Source organism: Lissotriton helveticus, chromosome 8 (assembly GCF_964261635.1).
Source record: "Lissotriton helveticus chromosome 8, aLisHel1.1, whole genome shotgun sequence".
Taxonomy (NCBI): Eukaryota; Metazoa; Chordata; class Amphibia; order Caudata; family Salamandridae; genus Lissotriton; species Lissotriton helveticus.
Window position 1 is genome coordinate 1,245,720,365 of NC_136069.1, and position 24,298 is coordinate 1,245,744,662.

Below are 24,298 nucleotides of genomic sequence, written 5' to 3' on the forward strand. Positions count from 1 at the left end.
GCCCAACAGTTCCACGGGCAGGCGAGCCTGGCGACCAAACCTGCTTCTTATAAGCCACCCGAGTGCTCGGCAGAGGCCGTAGAACAGTGACGACACCTCTTCAGTAGTCGCTGTCCAATATGAAAAGTACCCAGTGTTGTTGTTTGGTGGCTAACACATGAGTCGGGAGAACCAAAAGAATGTCAGTTGTGCAAATCCGGCCGGTGAGCTCACCGTCCTCAAAATCCAGCACTTTGCAACCCAGGGAGTCCTCGGTGTCCAATGGCCGAGCGTAGCCGGGTACCCGACATACCATACTCCCATCTATGCCCACAGGCCCCATTTCAGGAGCAATAGACGCCAGCGAGTCATGAAGAGTCAACAGACTACGGCTCATGAAGGAGTGAACTTCAGTAATAGCCAGGAGGACATCTCCTAGTGTGTACTCCCTTCCTCCGCTGTCGGCGGTCACAATGCTCCTCGCCCCCGGGGGTCCCCGGACAGGATAGTGCACATCGTAGCAGGCATCCGGGGTCCCAGTGTCTCCGAGTAGTATGCGTTGGGGTCGGAGCAGAGCACTTCAAAGCCCTTAGTATTACAGTACGATCAACATCCTACAAACCATGCCCAGGAAAAGAAAGAAGGGGGTCCATAGTTCGACATTTGCCGCGGCCGGCGGACGGTCACACTGGCTCCTCCTCCTCTGCGTATGGAATTTTAATAAAATATCTACTTGTCCATGAAACAAGTTGCTTCATAAATCTACTTGTACTGTAACAAAATCCACTTGTCCTTTTGGAAATAAGTAGTGCGGCGTCAAATTATGGCAGCAATTTCATTATATAAGAGCTCTGATAATAGCCTCTCTAATTATGCCAGAGCTCATACCAAAGTAGGGTTTAAATACTAGCATTTCCCTTATTTTGCCACCTTTCCGCATTTCTGAAGACTGCGGCTGGAGGAAGCGGTAAGCAATAGTTCCCCATGGTTGGAATGCCCTTTTGAGTCTGTGCAAACCTACAAACTTTTTTTTAAAACTCTTTTTATTAAACCGAAACCAAAGAAACATTAGCATCAGGTGTACAATATTTGACATCATCGTGAAGTTCAGCTTGTCTTACTTACAGAATCATAACGAACAATATATATAAAATTGGGGATCACGGGGACGCCTGTGTCTCTGCTTCCCTGTTCCGCACCGGGGGTGTACAAAGGTCACCGCCGTGACTATTCCAGGCCCCCCAAATCTTCTCCCATTTTTCCGGACAACCCCTGGCCACATATACAGCTCTCTCCCTAAACATGCACCAATCTAGGTCTTCGGTTCATTTAAGAATCTGGGGTGGCCGACTAGCTCCCCACAACTGAGCGATATTTCGTTTCGCCACCATATTCGCCAATGAAACCCACTGTTTCTGATACTCATTCAAATCCGTGGGCTCCCAAACATTAAGTATACACACATCTGGGCCTCTGGTCTCACCTCCTCTCCCATTACTTCTGTAATCTCATCATGTATATCTGCCCAGTAGGTTTGTATCTCTCCACAGTGCCACAGGATATGCATGAAAGTGCCAAGTTCTCCACAGCCTCTCCTACAGTCTCCGCTTACTGCCCGTCCCATATATACTAATCTTGATGTAAGTTCTATGTAAGATCTTAAGTTGCACTAAGCGGAGTCTCATCTGAATCGCTACTACTTTAGGGGAAGAGACAGCCTCTACCCAGTCCTCGTCATCTAGCTCCAATCCATCCGCCTCCCACGCTGTTCTGATACTCCCCAACGGGTCCTCCATATTGTTTATCAGCTTTCTATATATTAAGGAGATCTTTTTTCAGGGATGTGACCATCCAACACCCGGTCTTCAAGAGGAGAAGCCTCCGGGAGTTCCGCACCTCTGGGTATGTGAGCCAGAAGGGCATGCCTAACCTGTCGGTATCGGAAATGTTCGTTGTCATTTAAGTTGTACTGTTGTTTTAAGGTTTCAAATGTATGTACGCCATCCCTCCCCCACACATCCTTAATCTGATCGATTCCAATAAGGTCCCATTTCTCAAACCCTTTAGACCTCCACAGGCTCCCAAGTTTCTTCGAACTAAACAGGGGGGTGGCCAGTGTCAATCTGCCCTCCCATCCCACACTTTTGGTAGCTGAATGCCAAATTTGCACAGCGTGCGCTGTTTATTTTTATTTATTTTATATGCTTATTGAGCGCAGGACTAGACTCCCGAAGGGGTATCTCCGCGCTATAGCTGCAGATATGAGTGAAAATAAGAGTGTAACCAGAGATGATAAAATCATTAGTTGGTGGGAAACAGGTAAGTTTTTAGATTTCTTCTAAAGTTCATATGATTGGTAATGGACCTTAGTTCCAACGGCAGTGTGTTCCAAAGTGTGGGTCCGGTATAAGCCAATGCACGGCCACCCTGCCTGGCTTTCTTAACTCTGGGCACCTTCAGCAATTGCTGATTGCTGGAGCGTAAGGAGCGTCCTGGGATGTAGGGCTGAAAGATGTCAATAAAATATTTAGGGCCCATCCCTATTAGGCTCTTATGTATAGTACATAAGGTCTTGAACTGAACTCGCTTCTTCACAGGAAACCAGTGTAGACGAGTCAATAGGGGGCAGGAAGGTGTCCTTGGTGGAGCATTCATGACAATCCTTGCTGCAGTGTTTTGAATAACCTGCAGTTTCTTGACTTGCTCCTCGTTAACTCCAAGGAGCAAACCATTGCAGTAGTCTACCCTACTGATAACAAGAGCATGGACCAATGTTTTCCTGTAGTGGTCTGGTAGGTAGGGGAAGACCCGCCTTAACATCCCGATAGCCCGAAAGCAGGTGCCAGCTACTTGATTAGTGTGATCCTTGAAAGTAAGTTGTTGGTCGAATAGTACTCCTAGGTTTTTGACCTTGCTATTAGGAGTAGGGACAGGACCTAGTTCTTGAGGCCACCAATCCGATGACCAGAGTGCCGTCGCTTGACCGAACAACATTACTTCGGTTTTCCCGACATTGCACTGCAGACAGTTTGATGACATCCAGTCTATAATGGCACTCATGCCCTCTGCAAAAGATTTTTTAATTGCAGGTGTAAGATTTTTAAAGGGCCCATCAGTGGAAACCTCCCTGTTCTGGCATACATGGCTTTGATGATATCTCCCCCCGGCGCCTGCACACGATCCATAGCATACCCTGGGTTCCCAGGGTGTCCATAAACCATGTGATTTACCGCCGCTAGGTGGGAGGCCCAATAATACTTCCTCAGATCTGGGAGACCTATACCTCCATCGTTCCACGGGAGGGTTAGCTTGACCAACTCTATGCGGGGTCTACCATCCCAGAGGAGCTGCCTCTGTAGTAATTCAATTTCCTTAAAATAGGATAGGGGCACTGGGTCTAATGTGTTTTGGAGCATGTATAAGACCCGAGGCAATGCCATCATCTTAAACAACACTTCCCTCCCAAGCAAAGATCGGGGTAGAGCTTTCCAACGCTCCACAGCCTTCCTAAACCGCTGCAGGGTGGGTTCCAGGTTATTGGCATATCTCACTTACGGGTCTAGGTTTATATATATATATATGCCTAAATATCTAAACCCCACCTTCTCAATCTTTATTGGGCACGACTGTGGGATTACAGGCGGCTCTCCCAACAAAATAAACAACACCGACTTTGACCAATTGATAGCAAACCCGGAGTATCTGCCAAATCTGGCCAAGACATCCAGAAAGTTGCTCAGGGATGCCGTGGGATTGGTGAGGTAAAGCAAGATATCATCTGTGTAGAGCGAAATCGTGTACTCCCATTCTGGTGTAGCGCAAGCCACGTATAGACCGGTCCCACCGAACCCAGGACGCCAGAGGCTCCAATGCCAGCGCGAAGAGAAGTGGGGACAACGGGCATCCCTGTCTAGTGCCCCTCCTGAGGGAGAAATCTCCTGCCTTACAATTATTTACGATCACTCTAGCTAGAGGAGCGGTATACAGCAGTCGAACCCACCCGATAAACTCCGGGCCTAAGCCCAACTTGACCAATACCGCAAATAAATAGGGCCATTCGACCCTATCAAATGCCATAGTGGCATCCAAGGAAACCAAAACTGCCGGTTCTAATATCTTTCGGGAACCACCGAGTATCCCATGCAGCCTCCGCAGATTCAGGGCAGTGTTACGACGCGGCATGAAGCCGGACAGGTTGGGATGCACCAGGGTTATGATGACCGTGACCATCTTGGTAGCAAGCAACTTCGCCAAAATCTTAGGCTCTGCATTGAGCAGCGAGATAGGCCTATACGAGGAAGGGGATGTCCTTGGCTTGCCTGTCTTCTATATGACCACAATGTTGGCAACTCGTTGGTCATATGAAAGCTGACCCAGTTCCCTACTCTCCAGAAACATGGCTCGAACATGCGGAGCAACTTTATGAGCATTCAATTTCTATAGTTCTATTGGTATCCCATTAGGGCCCGTTGCCTTCCCTGATTTAATACCGCGAATCGCCTGCGCTACTTCATCTGTGAAAGAGGAGTCCAGGCATTTCTTATCATCCTCCGATAGACTCGGCATGCCAATATCTTTAATCATCTCCCCATTTTCGGCCTCTGTATAACCGCCCGCTGAGGCATACATGTCCCCGCAATATTCAGAAAATTCATCCGCTACCACCTGCGGGTCTGTGATTCTGTCAGATCCCGACCCCTCTTGCTCGGGCACCAACCTAGAGGCCCACTCCCCTCGTTCCAACCATGCGATCAGTTTACCTGCCTTGTCCCCATGCTCATATATACGACTTTGCACGACCTGATTATTAGTAATCGTTCGTTCCCTAGAGAGGCTATTATATTCCTCTTGTTTTAACTTCAGTTGGCGGAGGTGCTCCTGAGCAGCAGACTCGGCAACTCGCTTTTCTAAACTCATAACTTCCGCCTCCACCCTGTTCACCTCCGCCTGGCATTTCTTCTTTCTGCCCGCTATCAAGGAGAGCACCTCACCACGTAGCACCACTTTATATGCCTCCCACAGCGACTGCGATGAGTCAACTGTGCCCACATTCTCACGAAAATAGCTGTCCGAGACTCGGAGTATCTCCTTTTTGATGTCTGGGTCTTTCAGATGCCATGCATTAATCGGGGCCACCCTGCCGACCGTCGGTTGCCTGAACTCGACCTGCAGCCACATCGGAGAATGATCCGAGATGCCTCTACCTAGGTACCTCGCCTCCCTGACTGAGCCCGCCTCAGCAGCCGGTACCAAGATGTAGTCTCACCTGGACATGCTGTTGTGTGCGGCGGAAACATGGGTAAAATATTTCTGGGTCGTGTTACGTACCTTCCAGCTATCGACCAATCCAAGAGTCTCAAGGAAACTAGGGAGCCACCTCTGTGATGACGTATGAACACGTGTCGGGTGTCTATCCACTTCCCCGTCGAGCACTGCATTGAAATCTCCCCCCAGCACCAAAAGGCCCAGGGGCAGGGGCAGAAAAACGGTACTCAAATCCCTGAAAGTATCGGATTGAAGGCCTGGTGGTACATATATTGACAAGAAGGTTGCTATCTTACCTCCTAGCTGCCCCGAGATACCCACATACCTGCCTCTTTTGTCCACCCAAGTAGCCCGAACCTCCAACGGAAAGGAATTCTTTGTAAGAATACCCACACCCCTAGATCCTGATCTAAATCCAGCGTGTGCCACAAGTTTGTAACCCCCTTTATGGAGGGCCATGCACCAATTCCTAACAAGATGCGTCTCCTGCAGCAATACAACTACTGGGGAATGCCGTCTAATTAGTTGATTTACCATACCCATCTTTATCTTATCTCCCAAACCATTGACATTCCAGTTTAACACCCTTATCCCCGATCCCTGGCTAGTACGTGACATTCACCCCTCACCTCTAGCTTCTGACTGCAAAATCGACACCTGATGCAAAGAATGAAAAGAAAATCACAACAAGCCCCCAAACAGGGCCTTCTTTAAGCAAAGAGCAAACCTACAAACCTGCATGTTTTATGGGTTTTCGTCAGGTCGTCTAATATTTTATGATACAGAGAAAGTTCTGGAAATTTACTCCTGACAAGTGCAAAAGTAAAACTTCTTCCAGAGTTGGGGAAAAAAGCGGTTGGTGGGAAAGCGAACTTGTTACAGCTGAACAGATTTTCGCATGATCAAATCTACACGTGCATATTTGCTCGTGCAAATGCAGTTCAGAAATATTTTCCGGGAGTACGGTTTCCTAACCTACTTCTGTAAGTTCTTGTGAATTCATGAAAGCCGAAAATCTGAACTAATGCAAGGACATACATCATGGGTTAAATTTTGTAACTTTCTTTAAGAATCTAGCCCCTTTTTAGGTCTGGTGTTAACCAAGACATGTTTTTCAATAACATTCTATCTCTTTCTCTCTCTGTCTGGTAGCTGGCTTCACTGTGAGTGACCACATTCTGCTCTTTCACAAGTAGCATATCTGTATGCCAAGTAGTTTTGTTGAGGGCAAGGAACTACTGTGGCAATGTGTGGTTTTTGAGACCAAAAATATTTTTGCTTTAGCCAATGTTTGGTATTATGATGAGGGCCGAGCAACTCCTACAACCATAGAGTTTTACAAAAAATCATGTCAAAACAAGACACGCATTGACAAAACTAAAATGCTGATCACCGATGTCATTGCTATTGGCTTTGCTAGTGCTTATTTATTTTAATGTTTCCTATAATTTGTTGAAACTGGTTACACTGCTTTTCCATTATTATTATTTCTTGGAAATACTAGCATGCATCAACACATTTTACTAAATCATGCTTCAAAGAAATAGCGCCTAAAATTTCACAGTTTAGCAAAACGTTTTTTTTTCCTAGTTGCATTTGAAAGCAACAGATCATCAAGCTTGCTTTCAAGCTTTTGCATATATTTGCATCTAATCGTAGAGCTTACTGAAAGCATTATACAGAGCCTTGTATTGTTAATATTCACAAATTTGTGCACACATGTTTATATAGGAACCACTGTCAGTAGTGCAGTCTGAAATTACATTTCCTTAGAGCGCTCGCCCTAATAATTAAGGCTTTGTATTAATGAACCATAAATACAAGTTTGAACAGCATTAACATATGGACACAGCTATGACCTTAACTACAGACAATGCCCCTCCCTGATCCATAATGTGGTACTGTAGTCTGGCAGCCAAAGCGTTTGTGCTGCAGGGGGTTGTGCTTACTTGTCCCAAGGACAAAATAAACATGAAAACTTGTTGTCCTTGACTCCAAACAATATGTCCTGGGCGTCGGGCTATAGGAATTCCACACGTGTATGTGTGTGTGGGTGGTGTGTGTCTGTCTGTGTCTGTCTGTCTCTGTCTGTCTGTCTGTCTTTTTCTCTCGAAATTAATAAAACCATACTGTATATAAAGAGTAAACTCCTAAACTTAGTAGTCACCCATCATGTCTTTTTCCTTTTACTTATTTTCTGCTAGACTAACCAGAACAGAACCTGAAAACTTCTAATGTACACCTTAGGGCTAGGAATAGGGTGCCAATATACATTGGAAATCCTCCTTGATGGAGTATACCATTATGTCTTAGTTATACATAATTAGGTGCCTTTGTAAATCAGAGGAAAACTACCATAATCTCTATCCAGTACCACAGTAAAGGGCAGGGGGAGAGGTGGGAGCTGATGGAGATTGGGAGAGGAGAGGTAATTTCTTATGGATAGTAAGTGGAAATGGGGGAGGACCATGAGGACCACGAGTTGAGTTAAAAGACATCTGGACTGAAAGGTGTGAGGAGGGAGCACCTTCTCAAAATGGGCATCTGTCGCAAATCGGGCATTGAACTGGTGAGCTATTGCTTCTCTTTTATTGTCTTTGGGTGTGGAGATTAATGGGGACTATATTTGTAAGAATGTCTCCAAAGTGTCCTGAATTTTATAAATCAGTCTCTCATACGATGTTTTTTAATACATCTCAACAAGTACTCGTTATGTTTGGGAAGCTGTGGAGATCTTCCGTGCCTAGGGGTACATATCTTTGGGACCGTCACCACCGGGACTTGCACCAGTCTTTCATGATTCTAGAGGGTGGGGAGTAAGTCATATTATACAATAGATCCACTCTCTCTTAGTTAGAGGCACTTCTATAGCTAACGTATCGCTCAGTGTTCCCAATCCGGGACCAAAAACAGTGGACATCTGGACAATCAAATCTGCCTCATCTCCAGCAGTTCAATTGGTGCAACATTTCTGGTTACCTAGTGAATACACCTCTACACTTTATTATGATGATGTAAAAGGGTAAATGTGTTCAGGATATGCAGATGTTTCTAGGTCTCAACTACTGAATATTGGTTTATAGAGTATGTAAGGTATATAACATTTAGACTAGAATGATTTGGTAGTGCTACAGATATTTCACTTGCCTTGAAATTAAACATTCCACCATTTGTCACTAAATATTTGCCAAATGTAAACTGTTGGTTGGCTTTTTAAACAGTCTTTTTAATGTGCTTGACGATTTTTTTCTTTCTTCATCTTTTCTTTCAGTTGACTTTCACACGAGATGGGCTCTGTGGCCTGTGGAATGAAATGGTGAAGGATGGTGAGATTGTATACACTGGGTCGGAATTAGTACAGAGTGGGGAACTACCTCCTAGAAAAGGTAAGAAACCTTTCTCTTGCGTATGTGTTTATTATCGAAAATACTTGTTGAGTTCATACTAAAAATGTAAAGTTATTTGATTGTGCCTCCTTTTCACTTACAACATGATTTGCAAGGCTTTGTAATACTATCGTCAATTCTTTGCACAAGACAAAACTTCTACAGGGCACTAGCATCTGGATAGCATTTAGTTTACCTCCGCTCTCTGGATGCCTTTGACTAGATGTGCTTCTCAGTGCTCTCTATGTTTCTACACATAAACTGTAGAAGTCTTCTGCCCACATTTTGCTGCAAACCATGTCTGTCGTCTTCCACCTTCAAAATTCCAGGTCTAAGGACCCTCACAAGACACTACATACTACATGTCCTTCTTGTTACCTGGTAAACCTGACTACTCTGCCCTTAGGCAATAGTACGCTTGAATAAGTCCCTATCACCAAGAAACGTTTGAATGTGCCAAATGGATTCATGTCTGAATTTATTAAGGCAGTGGTTGTGCTCTTGGGTTCTGTTGGAAATGGCCCTTTTTGCAGGGTCATCCTTAAACTTTTGGCCTGCCTCTTGTATTTTTTCTGACCTGTTGTTGTAGGTTTTATGACTCTGGGCACTTTACCACTGCTGATCAGTGCTAAAGTGCATATGCTCTCCCTGTGTAAATATGACTGTGAATTGGTATATCCCTGATTGGCTTATTTGGTTTACCTGTTAGACCCAAGTAGTGTAGCCTGTGAACCCAGGACTGGTAACCCAAATGCTGCTGGTGGGCCTGCAGCTCTGGTTTGCGCCACCCACAGAAGCAGCTTGTAAAGTGTACCTCAGACCTGCCATTGCAGTGTCTGCGTGCAGTCCAGAACTGCCATCTTGGCTGTGAAGTGCCCACGCTTCCCATCCCCTGAACCTTCCCTTGGCATCATATCAGTCACCCCTATGGCAGGGTGCATGATGTGTGTAAGGTAGGACATGGCTTGATATGTGTAGCATGTCCTGGTAGTGAATTACACCCCATTTCGTTTTTTCACTGCTGCAAGACTACCTGTTCGCCATAGGCTAGAATGGGCAGACTGGCTATTACATCTTATAGTCCTATCTGACTCAGGGAACATGGTGGAAATTCGAGTTTAGTATGCCTGAACTCGGACTGATGAAATACATCTTTTAGTGAAGTTGGTTTTAACTTTCTGTGTTTGAAAATACCACTTTTAGAAAGTAGGTATTTTCTTGCCTAAGCCTTCCAGTGTGCTCTGCTGTTATGTGTATTGACTGTCTGGGTTTAGAGGGGCAAGGCAGGCTGGGTCAGACCTGGGTTGATTAGAGCGATCTGCATTTGGAGTAGGAGAGGGGTGACCCTTTGATCTGATCAGGGCTGTGCCTGGCAAAGTGAATGCTGGCTCCACCTCCTCTTGTGCGTCTGATAGCAGACCCCCTCTTTCTGAAAGGAAGAATGCAGCCTGACAAAGTGCTCCAGGCCTGAGCAGAACTGGTTCTGGCTGGGTTCAGGGACCAGTGACTCTTTAGAACAAAGACTTTTGGGGTATAAATATCTGTGCCCAAACCCATACAATTTGTATTGCTTTGGAATGTCAAGAGGAACCTCTGTCCGTGTTACTGAAGGAATCTGCAGGAGAGGACTGTCCGTGTGCTTGTGTGCTATTTCTTGGATTGGCCTGCAGTAGTTCCCCTTGGACTTGGACGAAGAGGGAAAAGAATTTTGAGAGAACGTTTATTTTACTAAAGCAATCACCCAAGGGCTAGAATAGAGCTAGCCTCCTGCTGGAGTCACAGGCACATCTGACTCCTCCACCAGCCTCCTGATTTCTCCCACCGAGGATTTCTATCTGCAGGTGAGGCTCCCGTGAGTTCCAGGGCCTCTAGTTCTACTACAGAGAAGAGAGTGCTGAAATCGTCGCTAACGCACGTTTGCGAGCCGCCACAGCTGAAGAGCGTAAGAAAAATCATCGCACAGCTGCCGCCGAGCGCTCGCACACCAAAAATCGTCGCACGCTTGCGGGCCACAAAGTGCTCGCTAACACCCAAAGATCATCGCAACACGACATCGCAGTGCGGGCGCCGTGCGTCCGCCATTTTCATCGCATCACACCCGGATCGTTGCTCCCTCGCGGAGTGCCGTTTTCTTTCATCGCAACAAGATCGCACACGCAACAGGGTCAGCGCATCATCCTCCCTTGCGGCAAGGATTCAACGCATCGCTGGCCTAGCGTGAAGAAGTCTGTCGCTTTGTTCCGCACGCACCTGCAGATCGGCGCATCTTCCTCCCTTGCGGCAAGGATTCAACGCATCGCTGGTCTCGCATGAGGAAAACCATCGCTACAGCTAGTTTGCGACATTTTGTTTGTTTTGCTACGAAATCCTGGTACTTTTTAAGTAAAAGGATCGCAGAGACCACTGCTTTGAACTGAACTCCCATTTGCACACTTTGAACTATTTTTTCAGCATCTGAAGAGTATCCTTATTTTACAGTATTGTGGCTTTTTATCGTTATTGGTCTTCTGTTGAGTCTATATATAAAGATACTTATTTGTTTATAACAACTTGTGTGGTGTCCCTTTGTAGTGTTCTTCACTGTGTTACTGTGTATGATCATAAATGCTTTACACACTGCCTCTGAGATAAGGCTAACTGCTCGTGCTACGTTACCACAGGGTTGAGCAGGGGTTATCAAAGGGTGTAGCCCCCTTACTTTGACTTAGGAAGAAGGGTCCCTACTTGGACAGTGGCCAGCCATTGCCAACTAGAGACCCCCATTTCTAACAGGTTCAATTCTACCGCATTCCAAATTGTTTGAGATTTACCTTCATCCACAGGCAGGACTGAAACAAAGTGTACTAAAAGGATGCTAGCACAAAATATTAATGGGTCCCCATTGTGAACAACCTGCTGTTCATCTCGTTCTTTTTCATATTCACGTTGTGCTTCCATTAGGGTTATGCTTTTTTTATTTGATTTCTTCCCCACCTGAAGCGATATTTATAGTATAGATGGATTATAGTTGGAGTAAAAACCTATTTAATCATCTAACATGTACACAATTTTGATAGATTTCAAGAAGTTCATGTGGTACACAGGGCAGTTATTTTAGGTAAGCTGCAGTGGGCGACAAGCCTCCTCCCATCATCAAGAAAGAGCCAGTTGTTACTTTGTAAGATTCTCCACTCCATTGGCGGCCACTGGGGGACACACAGAGGTGCATCTCCTTTTGACTGTCTCTCTGAGGGAAATACCGGCTTATCCAGTATTGGATCTTTCATAGATTCACATGCTTGAATCATCCCCGCCGTCTAGGTGGGAGTCTCATGTTAAAAATATATATTAGTAGCAATACTTATCATAATAGACTATAATGCATTGCACATTCATGTTAGTAGCCCATCCATGTATTTTTGTAAAAAGAACCATAGTTGAAACACAGCCAATCCGACACCAGCACCCTCCAGAACACTCCACAGAGAGGCAAGACCCTCAGATTTTCTACCACACGTCGTTATGACAGGATGTCTCCCTGAGCTCTGCTCATTTTTCTCTTCAGTTGGTTTTATGTGAGTACATGATGTCTGACTCTTCTAAAAAAAAAAAAAGAAAAAAAAAAAGACTATTCAGGCCTTGTGGGTCATGTGGAAAGAAAAGGCTGCATTTTGAAGATCCCCACAAGGAATGTAATTATTGCCTAAACCCTCTTCACAAGGTGAAGGACTGTAGAATCTGCAGGAGCTTTTCCTCTAAATCCTTAAGACCGGCAAGGCAGATTGCTTATCTGGCTGGAAAGGCTGAAATCTAAAACTTCTGTGGTATCCGATGAGGAAGGCAAGTCCATCTTGCTAAGAAAAGGGACAGATCTGAAGAATCTCTTGAGGGACATAAGAAATCTTCTAAAAAGACCAATCATGAGTCTGAACATGCTGTCTCTAAAAAAGGGAAGCTTCCATTCCCTTCTGAGGAGAAATCTGCTTTTAAAACTGCCTCAAAAGTGGCCTCTAAAACTGCCTGCAAACAGCCTAAGACTCAGTCAGTCTGTCAAGACCTCCTCATCGTCGAAAATGACTTTGTCGACGATAAAACCACCATTATTGGAATTGGTATCTCAGCATTCCTATTCGGAAAGAAAAATTTGCCATTGTTGCCAAAAACCACTTCATCGTCAGCGCTTACATAGTCGACGGGGCCTCCAGCGACTGCAACCTCTCCTCTGTCTAAGTCTCTACCGTCTACGACACTTCCATTGTCGACGATACCTTTCATCGTTGATGCCCCGATTGTCGACGATACCTTTCATCGTTGATGCCCCCACCATCGACGATGACCACCTCGTCGACGACTACTTCTTCAGCGACAGTAGTTCCACCTGCGAGGGCATCGCCCATGACTACACCGTCGTTGACACCGGTTATTTCAGCATCAACAGTGTCTGTTTCACCGTCGACGAAGCCTCAACAAAGTAGGCCCTTTTTCATTGCAATTCACTCCAGTTTTATCATCCAGGTTCTTGTCGATGATCCCGTCGTCAAGAGGTTTCTACCAGGACCCTTCATATATCCCTCCTTTGCCTCCTAGTCAGTTTTTGGAGGAATCTGAAGATGATTGGTTGTTCAATACGGCACGCAGCCCCTTAACTTCATGTGAAATTTCAGGAAGATGAGTATTATTGGAGACATTATCATCAACCCATGGAGAGGTCACAGCTGTTGATGCCTTGCCAGGAGGCTATGATTCAAATGCCTATTGCATTGGTACAAGACACAACAGCTATGCTGCAGGACTACACACTCTATTCCCTACAGCAGTAGGGTGTGTTGAAAAAGAAAGGTTTCTGCCGCCAGCTTTGGACTCTGCAGGAGTTTCAGTACCTATTACGGAGGCTCAAAATTCTGTACCTGTGCCACAAGACCAGATGCCACAGGATGATGACTGTCGCTGAAGAAGGTGAAATTCCTAAGACACCTACCACTGTAGATGAGTGGGAAGATTATCTAATTCCTGCACCTCCGCCTGCTCCTCATGCGATTGATTCTCCTGAGGATATTGGGGGCTTCCATGCTCTAATGGAGAGAACGGCAAATCGTTTTCACCTACCTTTGCCTGTTAAGCAGTCTGACTGCTTATTATATGATTTTAAGGATCAGTACAGAAAATCTGTTGGCGCAATTCCTATTCTACATCATGTCTGGGAAGAGGGCGTTAAAATTATGAAAAATCCTTATTCGGTGCCGGCAATCCTTCCCAGAATTGATAAGAAGTTCAAGGCCCGTGACGATGCACCTGCATGCTTGGCGGTACAGCCTAGGCTGGATTCTGTAATTTCCTAGGCTGCACAGCGAAGATCACGGATTCCTTCTGTGCCCATTACTGCTCTGCCTGATAAGGGTGGAAGGCGTTTGGACAATATTGGGACGAGGTTCACCACTATTGCTTGTGCGTCAGTGTGTGCTGCAAATTCCCTAGCAATCCTAGGGAGATATGACTGCTAAATATGGTCTGATGTTGAGCGATCCGTCCTTTTTTTTTTTTTTTGGGGGGCTTGACGATAAAAAACAGGAAGCAAGAAAGATTTTGCTTGAAGTGGAAATGTATGCATCGGAAATTATAGAAATGTTCATGGATTTTGTTTCTCTATCGTTTAAACATCTAGCTGGAGCAGCACTTCTCTGTTGCCAAGGATGGCACAAGTCTACTACCTTTGGTGCAGAGGTGCAAAGTAAAATCTTAGACATGCCATTCGATGGGAACGTACTGTTTGGAAAACACATCGATGATGCCCTACAAGAGATGAAGAATAACACTGATACAGCTAAGGCATTAGGAACACTACAATATAGGAAGACACCTTTTCGAGTGGCCCGTGGTAGAGGGTCCTATTCCTTTCGAGGGAGCTATCAGAAATAAAGCCGCTAACCTACCAATATAGATATGGCTATCGACAATAACAGTCGTATTGAGCCCCTCCGGCTGCCACTTACTCCAGACAACAATCCAGAACAAAGCATCCTCCTCAGGGAAGAGACCATGCTAGAAAGCAGAGACAGCTACCCAGCACCTGCTATGATTCGGTTACACACCAGCGTCAATTCAGGAAATATTTCCCTACACTACGACCAATGGAACAAAATTACTTCGGACAAATGGGTCCTAGACATCGTAAGGTATGGTCATACTCTAGAATTCATACAATTCTCACCGCTTCATCCACCTCAGAAGCGGCTCCCACCTCATCTCAGACTTCTCAGAAAAGAAGCCATTATTATGCCCCAGAAAGAGTCTATAGAAAAAGTGCCTCGTTCTCAGCTGGGGAAAGGTTTTTATTCCTGCTTCTTTCTTATAAAAAAAGAAGTCTGGAGAAAGGAGAGCATTTCTGGATCCCAGAAAACTAAACCAATATCTGCAGAAGAAGTATTTCCGCATGTTCTCCCTACAGGAAATATTTCAACTTCTCAATCATGCGGATTTCCTGTTCATCCTAAACATCGAAAATGTCTCTCTTTCACATTGGCAGGTGCTCTTTCACTTCAGAGTGCTCCCTTTTGGTCTGTGGTCAGCCCCACGAGTATTCACCAAGTGTCTGGCTCCAGTTGTTCCTCATTTCAGGATTCAGGGCCTGCAACTGTTTCCTTACCTCAATGACTGGCTGGTGAAAGCACTGTCTTTTCAACCAGCCTCAAAAGCAACTTCAATCTGCCTGCAAATGTTTCCTTCCCTGGTGCTAACTCTCAATTTTCAAAAGTCAGTTCTGCAGCCGTCTCAAAAGACGCTTTTTCACGGAGCAAACCTAGACACTATCCAAGACCAGGCATACTTCTCTATAGAGGCAAACACACCTTAATTCTCTAGCAACAAAACTAAGGGGTAAAAAGTTTGCTTCTCTGCTCAGCATGATGTCCTCAGCCATTCTGATGGTACCATGTGCTTGTCTCAGAATGAGACCACTACAGGAGGAGCTAGACAATTAATGGCTTCAAGTAACTGGATCATTCGACCTGGTTCGGATAACTCCAAGCATGAGGTTCGCTTTGGTGGAAGTGCTCCAGGAAACTTTCTCGGATGCCAGATTTCGTCCTCACTACGGACGCTTCTCTAGAAGGACAGGGGGGCCCACCTCTAAGACCTCAGGCTAAGGGGGCAAGTGGTCCAAGGCGCTCTCAAGGATGCACATCAACTTCCTGGAGCTACGAGCCTTTCTCTAGCCTTACAGGCTTTCCTTCCAAGGATACAAGGAGCCTCGGTCTTTATAAGAACAGACAATACCACATGCATGACCTAAACAAGCAAGGAGTCACAAGCTCCCATATCCTTTCGCTGGAAGCACAGGAGATCTAGAAATGGGTTCTCCCTCGCCACATCTCTATCTAACTGGAACATCTTCCAGGAGTGAACAACAGTCTGGCGGATTGAACAACAGTCTGGCGGATACTCTAAGAAGGATTTCCAACTCTTACCATGAATGGTAGATCAAAAGGTTCTTGATTCCATCTTCCAGATGTGGGGGAAGCCCAACTTGGATCTCTTCGCTTCCGGAATGATCCAGAAATGTCTATTTGCCAGCTGGTAACCAGAAAAAGGATCATGAGGAAACGCCTTTCTAATAAGGTGGTCGGGGATCTTTGCCTACGCTTTTCCTCCCTTCCCGTTAATACCAAGGTTTATGATTAAACTGAAAAGGGAACCAAAGCGTATGATTCTCATTGCTCTACGTTGGCCACACCAGCATTGGTTCACATAGCTTCTCCACCTCTCAGAATGTAGACCTTATCGCCTTCCAGTATCATCAACGCTGTTAACAATGAGCAGGAGCCAGATTCTCCATCCACGTCCAACGCTACTGCAGCTACATGCTTGGTTAATGAACTCACTGAGTTCAAGGATTTTGACCTGCTGCAAGACTGTAGAGACATCCTTTGTAAAGCAAGGGCACCGTCCACTATTAAAACTTAGTCTCAAATGGAAAAGTTTCTATTCATTTTGTCTTTGTAACAGTGTGCACCCTCTTGAGTTTTCTCCAGAAACATTTGTACCTTATTTTCTTTCCCTGGCTAAATCTGGCCTTATTTTTACCTCTATTAAAGGTACATCTTGCTGCGATCTCTACGTACAGATGTTCCTCTAGAGCTTTATCTCTTTCTTCATGTCGACTGGTAAAACAGTTTATGAAAGAACTTTTCAGAGTGTGCCCTCCTGTAAGAGCTCCTCCTCTGGAATGGAGACTTATTTTAGTTCTGGCGCAACTTATGAAACAGCCCTTTGAGCCTATACACGGAGCTGAGCTCAAATATATTTCCTGGAAAGTTGCTTTATTGTTGCCTCTTATTTCTGCCAGGAGAGTCAGCGCAATTCAAGCCTTCACGATTAAAGAGCCTTACCTTCGCTTTACTAATGACTATGTTCTCCTTAGAACAAACCCAGTATGTATTCCAAAGGCTTTTCACCTTAATGAGCCGGTTATTCTAGGAATATTCTTCCCAAGTCCTACTTGTCCTGCTGAGAAGGAACTTCATACATTGGATATAGAAAGATGCCTCAAGTTTTATCCATCACGTGCGAAGAGCATCCGGAGATCTGATCAATTGTTTGTGTCCTTTGGTGAGCAAAAGCCAGGTACTGCAGGGACTAAAGCAACGATTGCAAGGTGCATTGCAGCTGCTATTCACTTTTGCCATTCTGAAGCAGGCAGACCGCTTTCTTTCAAACCTAAGGCTCATTCTACAAGAGCAATGTCCTCTTCTGCGTCGCTTTTTGCTGGTATGCCATTGGAAAAATTTGCTGCGCCGCAACATGGAAAAATGTGCATACATTTACGCCGCATTACTGCTTGGATTTGGCTACGGAGGCAGAAGCAGCGGTAGGACAAGTAGCCTTACGTAATCTTTTCCAATAAGGTAAGCCTCTGTTTTGGAGGTGCTTAATTATTAATCTTAGTTCAATTAACTTGGTTTGCATGGTATTCCTATGTTTACACTCTATGCATATATGCTTGTATATTATATTGTTATGCATGTGAAATAGCTGTATACATGTATATCTATTTATTAAGTTATCTATTAACCATTTATATGGAACCCGCCATCCTCTAAGGATACATTGTATAACTGCTTACTATTCTGATTCAAGCATGTGAATCTATGTAAGATCAATACAGGATAAGAAAACGAGTTGCGTACCTGTAACTTCAGTTATACAGTATTGGTATCTTTCATAGATTCACATGCGACCCACCCTCCTTTCCTGAGAGGCTTCCCTTATTATTAACATATTACTCTTGTCACTTGTGCTAGAACATCTGAGGGTCTTGCCTCTCTGTGGAGTGTTCTAGAAGGTGCTGGTGTCTGATTGGCTGTGTTTCAACTTTGGTTCTTTTTACAAAAGACATGGATAGGCTACTACAATGACTGTGCAATATATTCTAGCTAAGCTTTCCTGTTTTCAGTTCTATTTTTTATAAATTCTGGTGGGGATTTGTCAGTGCTTTTAATACCTTTTTAAAAAAAAACAATGATTATCAGTGGTTACACATTTTCGCGCCATTAAAAACAACAGTAACAGAGTTTTTCCAGTGTTTATTGAACGTTTTGCTTTTTTTATTGCTTGATTTCTGCATAGATAGTGCATGGTATATAGATAGTGTACGTACAGTGTATATGAGGTCCAAATACATTTTTACAAATTAATCTTATTGTAGTACACCATACAATACTTTTGTGAGTCTTTGGTAATGCGCACTTGCTATTTCCTTCAAAAGGAAAACTTTTATGTGTGAAAAGGCCCTCTCGTGACAATATTGCAGTTAGATTTAGCTTTCCGGGGGGCACAAAAATTGATATTTTTAATGTGTATGCTAGAGGGGTGCCAGGTGGTAAAAAGTCAGAGGTGCTAACTGCATTAGAATTACTGATTGAATCCCTACCAGATGGGGTACTGCCGCTAATTGTGGGTGACTTCAACACAACCTTTGAACCCCTAGGGCAGGAGGATGTAAACCTGTCGGAAGAGGAAGACTCTAGATGGGGTGTTCCTCAACTGGAGGCCAGGTCGACAGTTTAATGGACTGAGGCTGCGCTACAGTTGAATGGTTTTTGTCTTGCTAATCAACTAAGGGCTGAAAATGGTCTGACTTTGTCCGATAGGAAAGGAGAAAATACCTATGATAACGGTACAAGGGCAAGTAAAATTGACTACATATTTGTACATTTGAAGCTCTGGCACACTTTGGTGGATATGGAGGTGAAGACCCGTGTCGAGAGTGACCATAACCCTCTTACAGCAATTTTTAAGTTAGGCCAGGAGGGAATGGGAAATAAGTCTGAAGAACTATCAGCCCCCGAAACCATTCGAACAAATGATGAACGCCATCTTAAGTGGTGTAAAGTGATTACCCAACCCGAAACACTTCATGCCATTAAAAGTAGCCTAGAACTAGCACTTGGCAAAATCGAAGCAGATGCCAATGATGGTATTAACTATAGCCCATTCGAGGAAGTTCACCTTGAACTGTTTGACAATCTTAAAGCCCACTTTTGCAAACTAAGTATTGCCAGGGTAAATGTAAAGAAAAAAGTAGAAAGTTGGTATAACAGATCATGTAAGGAAGCCGGGGTTGAGCTGAGTTTAGCGTTAAAAACAAGGAACTCAGTGACAATAAGAGCAGCCCGGTGCAACTATCGGAAAATGATTTGTGGGGCAAAAAGAGAATGGGATGACCAGATATGGCAGGATCTCAAAGGAGCTTGTCAGTCTAAAAATCAAAAGCTATTTTGGGATACCTATAAATGGGACGGAGGTGGGTGTGCGGATAGTCCACAAAATAATGTTCCCCAAAACTCCTGGATTGAATAATTTAAGCCTCAGTATGGCAGCATAGAAGGCCATCTCAGCGATGTGGCTCCTGGTTTTAAATTTTATGAAGGGATAGTTTTTAGCTTAAGGGATGTGGATAGAGCCTTGAATTCAGTAACCGAAGGGCGAGCTCCAGGGATGGACTGCATACCTGCAGATTTATTCCTTAGTGATAAAGAGAGATGGAGGGTATACATTGGTTATCTATCTAATGCTATTGCCCAGGGGATGGCTGTCCCCAAGTCATGGAAAGGTGCAGAAATCGTGCCTGTTTATAAAAAGGGGACAAGTCCCTAGCAGGCATTTACAGGCCTATTAGCCTGATCGATTCCTTACAGAAAATAATGGGTCGACTGGTCCTGGGAAAGATCCAGGACTGGATGGATGAGTGGGAGATCCTGAGTCCATTGCAAGCCGGGTTCCGTCCTAAGACCAGTACTATAGATCATGTTTTTCGATTTATTGTTCTATAAGGGCAGCATTTGACCTTGTCCCACAAGGTAAACTTTGGCAAGTACTGGAAGAATTGGGCATGCCCCTGGAATTGTTGACGTTGATTGTCCGCTTACACGAGGACACTTATGCTAGGGTCAGATGGGGCAGACAGGGTGAGGTTACAGATGCCTTCCCGGTCGAGCGGGGAGTGAGGCAGGGCTGTGTTATGGCGCCAACCCTGTTCTCACTCTTCGTGAACGGGGCGGCAGAATACCTTTCCCTGGTTCCGACTGATGCCCCGACGATGGCTGGAGAGAGCGTCCCGATCCTTATGTTCGCGGACGACACTCTGATCATTTCGAAGACCCCAGTGGACTCCAAAGGGCACCTGAGCGCTTTACGGATTTTTGCCGCCTGCGTGGGTTGGAAATAACCACCGCTAAAACAAAATTTATGGTCCTCACTGAACCTAAACGCCCTAAGTCAATGAAACGGTTTAAGGGAAGCGTATATATGAATAATTGCCCGCTAGAGCAGGTTGAATTCTTTACTTACTTAGGGGTCAATCTACAGAATGACATGTCCTGGAATGCCCAGTTAGACATGACCGTATTAAGGCACAAGCAACAAGCGGGCATTCCTCTTAAAAGATATAAGTCTTCCTTTACCAAACCTATGAGATCATTGCTTGAATTTATGGGATGAAAGTTCTAGGCTCTGTACTTCATGGCGCTGAGCTGTGTGGGTTCTCAAATATTAAACAGTTGACATTATTAGAAAACGAATTTCTGAGGAAAGCTACCCATGTTCCCCAAAGTACCCCACTAGTTCCTCTGTTTTGGGATCTTGGAAAAAGATCAGTGCAAGATCTAGCCATGCTGCGTCCAGTCTTATACTGGCGCAGAATATGGACAACTGAGGAATTGATCTACTATGCTAGGGGTCTCAAGGAAATTATAGAGAAGGACTGCTTTCATAAAATCAGCTGGCTGAAAGCAATTAGATCCCTTCAAGGGAGAATGGGTTTGACTGATGTGTGGGATAACCCAACAAATGCTATCTTCCCTTCTAAGGCAGAAATGAAGAGGAGATATTGGGAAATGATTATCACAGAGAAATGTGTCACGAGCTCCTCATCTCATCTCACAGAGCGCTTTCTTGATTTCAAGGCCTACCCAGCATTAGAAACATATTGGGATGCAATTGAGAAACCATTAGATCGTAAGCTTTATTTTCAGCTTAGGACAGGAACCCTTCCTATAAGGTAATTCACCGCAAGGTGGACAGGGAACACAGAGGATAAATGCCCTAAGTGTAAGGACAAGAAAGAGTCGATAAGCCATTTCTTGTTCTTTTGTCCTTTATATGCAGCAGCACGCGACAAATGGATAAAACCAATATGTCGTCAAATGGGCTTACGGAAACATGATGAGGCACTGAGATTACTGTGTACTGATCCTAGCCTCCCAATTGCTATTGCAATGGCAACCTTTCTGAAATGGGCATGGGTAATTCGACTGAAAGAAGAATGTTAGTGTATATTATGATATGGGTCTGCCTCTGGCGAAATTAACTGAGTCTATGTGTTAACTAGACAAATATTGGCTATATCTTCCATCCCCTATTTTTAAGAAAATTCTACATAACCTCGTGGTGTTTAATTACTGTTTAATTACTTAAAAATTTTTTAAAAATATTTATATAAATGTTTTAAAAAAAAAAAGTGATTTTGTATTGTGAAAACTGTAGGTTAGTGATACTTTTATGATTAAATGTCGAATAAAGTTTTAAAAAAAGAAAAGGCCCTCTCAGCAATGCCAAAACAAAAAAGCTTTTAAGCCAATACTGGTGCACCTGAAGATTGCGATTCTCTGGGACAGGTTCAGGAACATATGCATTGAACTGGGCACATATGCCTTCAAAGTTTGCTAAAGAAGTCAAAAATAAAGCTGTACTTTTCAAAGTCCTGAAAAAATTACCCTTTACTGAAGGGATCTAGAACTTGTGCAGAGGACCACAGTGAGGCTTCACTGACGTCAAATACATGGTTGGTGAAGGGGCATTTCTATGCATCACTGCAAGCCATTTCTCATGCATTGTGAATAAAAAATTCCTGATTTACTCCTCAACATTTCTTTGCTTACCAAGTGGCAAGCATTCTAAAATGTAATATATTGCAATATATTGCAGTGCCAAAGTCATTTAAAGTGTCACCCACCCCACTGTCAAGGAGATGTTTCACATCCACACCTATTAACGCTGAATACTTGGTAGACCAGGGTGTTTTCACAATCTACTTGATTGATTATGTCCACTACAGCAGTCACTTTTTCCTGTAAAAATCTAAGAATGCAGTAGAGTGTACTTTTTTCACATCACAATCAATATGTGCCCGAAGATCCTCACATTTCTTACCTTTGCCATCATCAGTAAGCAAAATGTATTTAAACTGCCACCAGCTTAATGACACATTTGGAATGACCAGAATGGACTACAAAGTCAATAGCATTCTTCATTAACTCTGAAGATTGTAATGATGCTTTCAGCATGCCATCTAGCAATTGGCATGGATCTCTTACAGGGAGGCATTTCAACTTGGGTATCTATTTTTGACAGTTCATCACATAACGTTTTCATATACGTAGCTGAATAACTGCAAATATAAACAATATCACACCAATCCTTGTCGAACTTGGCGTGAACTTTTGCAGAAGCATTCCAAGTGATACTGCGTCTGTTTTCCAATAGTCTGGTGTCATGTTTTCATCCCTATCCCAGTTGCTTAGTGATGGCACTCTTTTCATATATACGTGTCACTACACCTTGCATTGAATATTTAAAGTCTGAGGTGTTTGGCAATTCTCCAACTATCAATACTGACTCGCTAGAAAAGGGAGCGGATGAATCGAAGGGTTTCACCTATTCTCTGTGGGTAAATGTGATGGTACATATTGGGGAAGATTTTTATGAAACCAGCCATTGACCTATCAGTGAAAGAATTAAAATGTCAAATTGTTTTTGATATTACATGATTGCATACAGTTTATAAAATTATTAAATACGACCTATAACATGCTTCTAAAGACTGCATATTTAGACCAAAGAACACAAAACTGAAACAGCAAAAGGAAGAAGAAACAATATTTTAGTGACCTCTAAAGAACAGAACTCCAGCATAATAATTTTAGCCCAGTGTTTCTTGATGCTACCTTGTATAACAAAGTTACATTGTGTTGGCCCCTACAGGAAGAAATGAAAATGACTTTGACTCTCTTTTTCTTTCTATGAATGGTATTTCGTTGTGTGGTTGTGCAGGTGTTTTGTCAGTGTTTATATGTTTATACTGGTGAGGGCTATTTCCCTTTTGGTGGGGTTTTATCAGTTATAGGTTTAAACCTAAAACAGGATAGCCAATTATGCTATGTATTACTACTATTCTATATTTTTACTGTGAGACTCCCAACTCTACGGCGGGCATGATTCAAGCATGTGAATCTGTGAAAGATACCATTACTGGGTAACTGAAGTAACAGAAAAGTCACTAGTTTTCTTCTCCCACCCTGAACTGTGTTGTGTCAGAACCCTGGATGAAGTTCTAATTGTATCACCAGTTGTTGCTCCTGCATCAGCCCAAGCAGGATTAGAATTCATATGGGTTAGTAAAACAAATAATCAGTATTCTTGTTTAAAGGGAGCTGAACTGTTTTGTTGGTTGACCTGAAACGGGCCTAACCCTCATTTGACATTCAACGAGAATATCATAAATGGCTACAGTCCTCTGTTCATAAAAAATAGACCATTGAGCAAAGTTTGATAATCTCAACCTTTTCCCATACCAAAAGATTTCTGTCTAAGGTCCTGGGAAGTCAACAATTACAAATTATTTTTCTTCATTACTTAAAGATATTTTTCAAAAGTTGGAGGTTAAGCAACTTGAATCGCTAAGCATTAATTAAATAACCAAAATAGACAGATGTCCTTGACTTCCTCGCTTCTTTTTGAGGTGATAAACACACTATATATCTGACGGAGCCTCAGTCAGCTCTGCCATGACAAACCCCTGTGTTGTGAGCCAGCCAGCTGAATGGAATTCGGAAGGCCCACTCAATTCAGGATGGGGCTTTTTTTTCTTTTTAAATTCCTGGCCCAGGACTGCCAATCAAAGCATGACATCCGCTTTAGGAAAAAAAACAATGAATGGTAAGAGACAAAAGAAAATTGCCTCTGGCAGCTCTTATTTTATAAAGTTATAAAGCAGTTGAGAGGCAGAGCTTGATTGCTTTGAGGGTGTGGGTTTAAATACATCTTCAAGTGCATATCATATATGCAGATCTGTATTGCATTTAAAGCAACATGATGTTGCCTGAAGATATTGTATTGCGAACAGTTATCGAGTTGAG

The 24,298-nt window shown here is 43.8% G+C and overlaps 1 protein-coding gene across 1 annotated transcript in view; it reads left to right on the forward strand.

Moving 5' to 3' along the window:
• Window positions 1–24,298, forward strand: part of HERC2 (HECT and RLD domain containing E3 ubiquitin protein ligase 2) — a 1,611,099-nt gene that overhangs the window by 77,512 nt on the left and 1,509,289 nt on the right. The window contains 1 exon segment of the mRNA XM_078658234.1: window positions 8,516–8,630. Within this exon segment, the coding sequence (XP_078514360.1) occupies window positions 8,516–8,630 (115 nt within the window).